We start from the raw sequence: 1,361 nt of genomic DNA, 5'->3' as shown, positions 1-1,361 counted from the left end.
CGTCCATCCCCCCCCCCTGCCCTGTCCCTTCCCCGCATCGGCCATGGCATCAACCACGACAGGTTTGGACCAGGCGCTCCAGCTGCCCTGGTACCACGGCCCGCTGGGCTGGGCCCGCACCTGGGCATGGTAGCGGGCGCCTGGCCGTAGGTCCAGGACTTCTTTCCTGGCTGCGCGTGGGATGTGCAGAACCTGCGGGCCAGAGCCGAGCTGGAGACAGCGGCTGCGGGGGGGCGGGGCCGGTGCTGGGGTACGGGTCCATCCTGCCTGACCCCATGCGGGCCATGTGCTGGCAGCAGAGGTGGGCAGGGCTATACAGCGGAGCCCTGGCCAAACTTTACCTTCCAGTCGTGGCTGTTCTCTACAGCATAGCGGACCTTGTAGACCAGCTGCTCCGCCAGTGCCTCCCGTGGTGGCAGCCAACGCAGGGACCGGCCCTGTGACACTGTCGCCTGCACAAGCTGCGGGGCATCTGTGAGCACTGTTGCGGATGGGGATGTGTCACTGCCATGGAACATGGGATGTTGTGTGTTCCCCCAGCTGGGCAGGGGCTGCAGTGGCGCTGGGACTCACCCGCCTGGTGCAGCCAGAAGGGCTCCTTGAAGTAGCTGAGCGTGGCCAGCACGTGAGGCTGAGTGATGTTCACCAGGATGGAGATGGCACTGCCAGCTTTAGGCTGGAAGGTGCAGGTGTTGGTGACCTGCTCCTCCACACTCCCCTTCTTGCACTGCTGCCATGCATCTTCCCTGCGCAGGGAGCAGGGAGCCAGTCAGCCCTGCTGTGACTGCCCTGCTCCCCTCATCCGCTGCCAGCCCTGCTCTGGGGCCACCCTGTCCCTGCAGCCAGCGCTGCCTCTCCCCTCCTGCCCTTGCCCAGGAAAGCCACTGTCAGCTGTGGCTGGGAAGTGTGAGGTCTATGGTGGAAGGGCAGGGCAGAGCACAGAGCCAGGTGGCACAGTGTGGGACGCTTGAGTAGGGCTGGCAGTCTCTGGGATGTGCCACCCCTCTGCCTGAGCACCATGTCCCTGTCATGCCCCTTACCTCATGCCAGCCCCGCTTGGAGATGGCCGGTAGAAGAGCTGCTGGGAACTGTGGGGCTCTGCGGGGTCCAAGCTCCACTCGCAGCGCATGTGCTGCAGGTCAGGGGTGCTGCAGCGCAGCCCGATGTCTCCTGGGCAGGCGAGACCAGGGCAGGGAAGGGGCTGCTTTCCCTTGGTCCCCCAAAACCTGGGTGCTGCACCTCGCCTACCCCAGGACCCCCACCCCTTGCAGCCCCAGGTGCAGGTGCCTCTCCGCTGTGCCTGCCAGCACCCCGGCGGTGGGGACAGCCGCTCAACGGAGGATCGGGGTGTCTCTGCCGCC

The 1,361-nt window shown here is 66.2% G+C and overlaps 1 protein-coding gene across 1 annotated transcript in view; it reads right to left on the bottom strand.

Annotated features, from left to right (window-relative positions):
* Nucleotides 1-1,361, bottom strand: part of MPL (MPL proto-oncogene, thrombopoietin receptor) — a gene marked incomplete at its 3' end in the record, with an annotated part of 6,866 nt that overhangs the window by 458 nt on the left and 5,047 nt on the right. The window contains 4 exon segments of the mRNA XM_010193172.1: nt 8-192; nt 342-481; nt 574-746; nt 1,041-1,170. Coding sequence (XP_010191474.1) covers nt 8-192; nt 342-481; nt 574-746; nt 1,041-1,170 — 628 coding nt within the window.

Source organism: Mesitornis unicolor, unplaced genomic scaffold (genome assembly GCF_000695765.1).
Source record: "Mesitornis unicolor isolate BGI_N332 unplaced genomic scaffold, ASM69576v1 scaffold35419, whole genome shotgun sequence".
Lineage (NCBI taxonomy): Eukaryota > Metazoa > Chordata > Aves > Mesitornithiformes > Mesitornithidae > Mesitornis > Mesitornis unicolor.
This window is presented reverse-complemented; position numbering and strand designations above follow the sequence as displayed.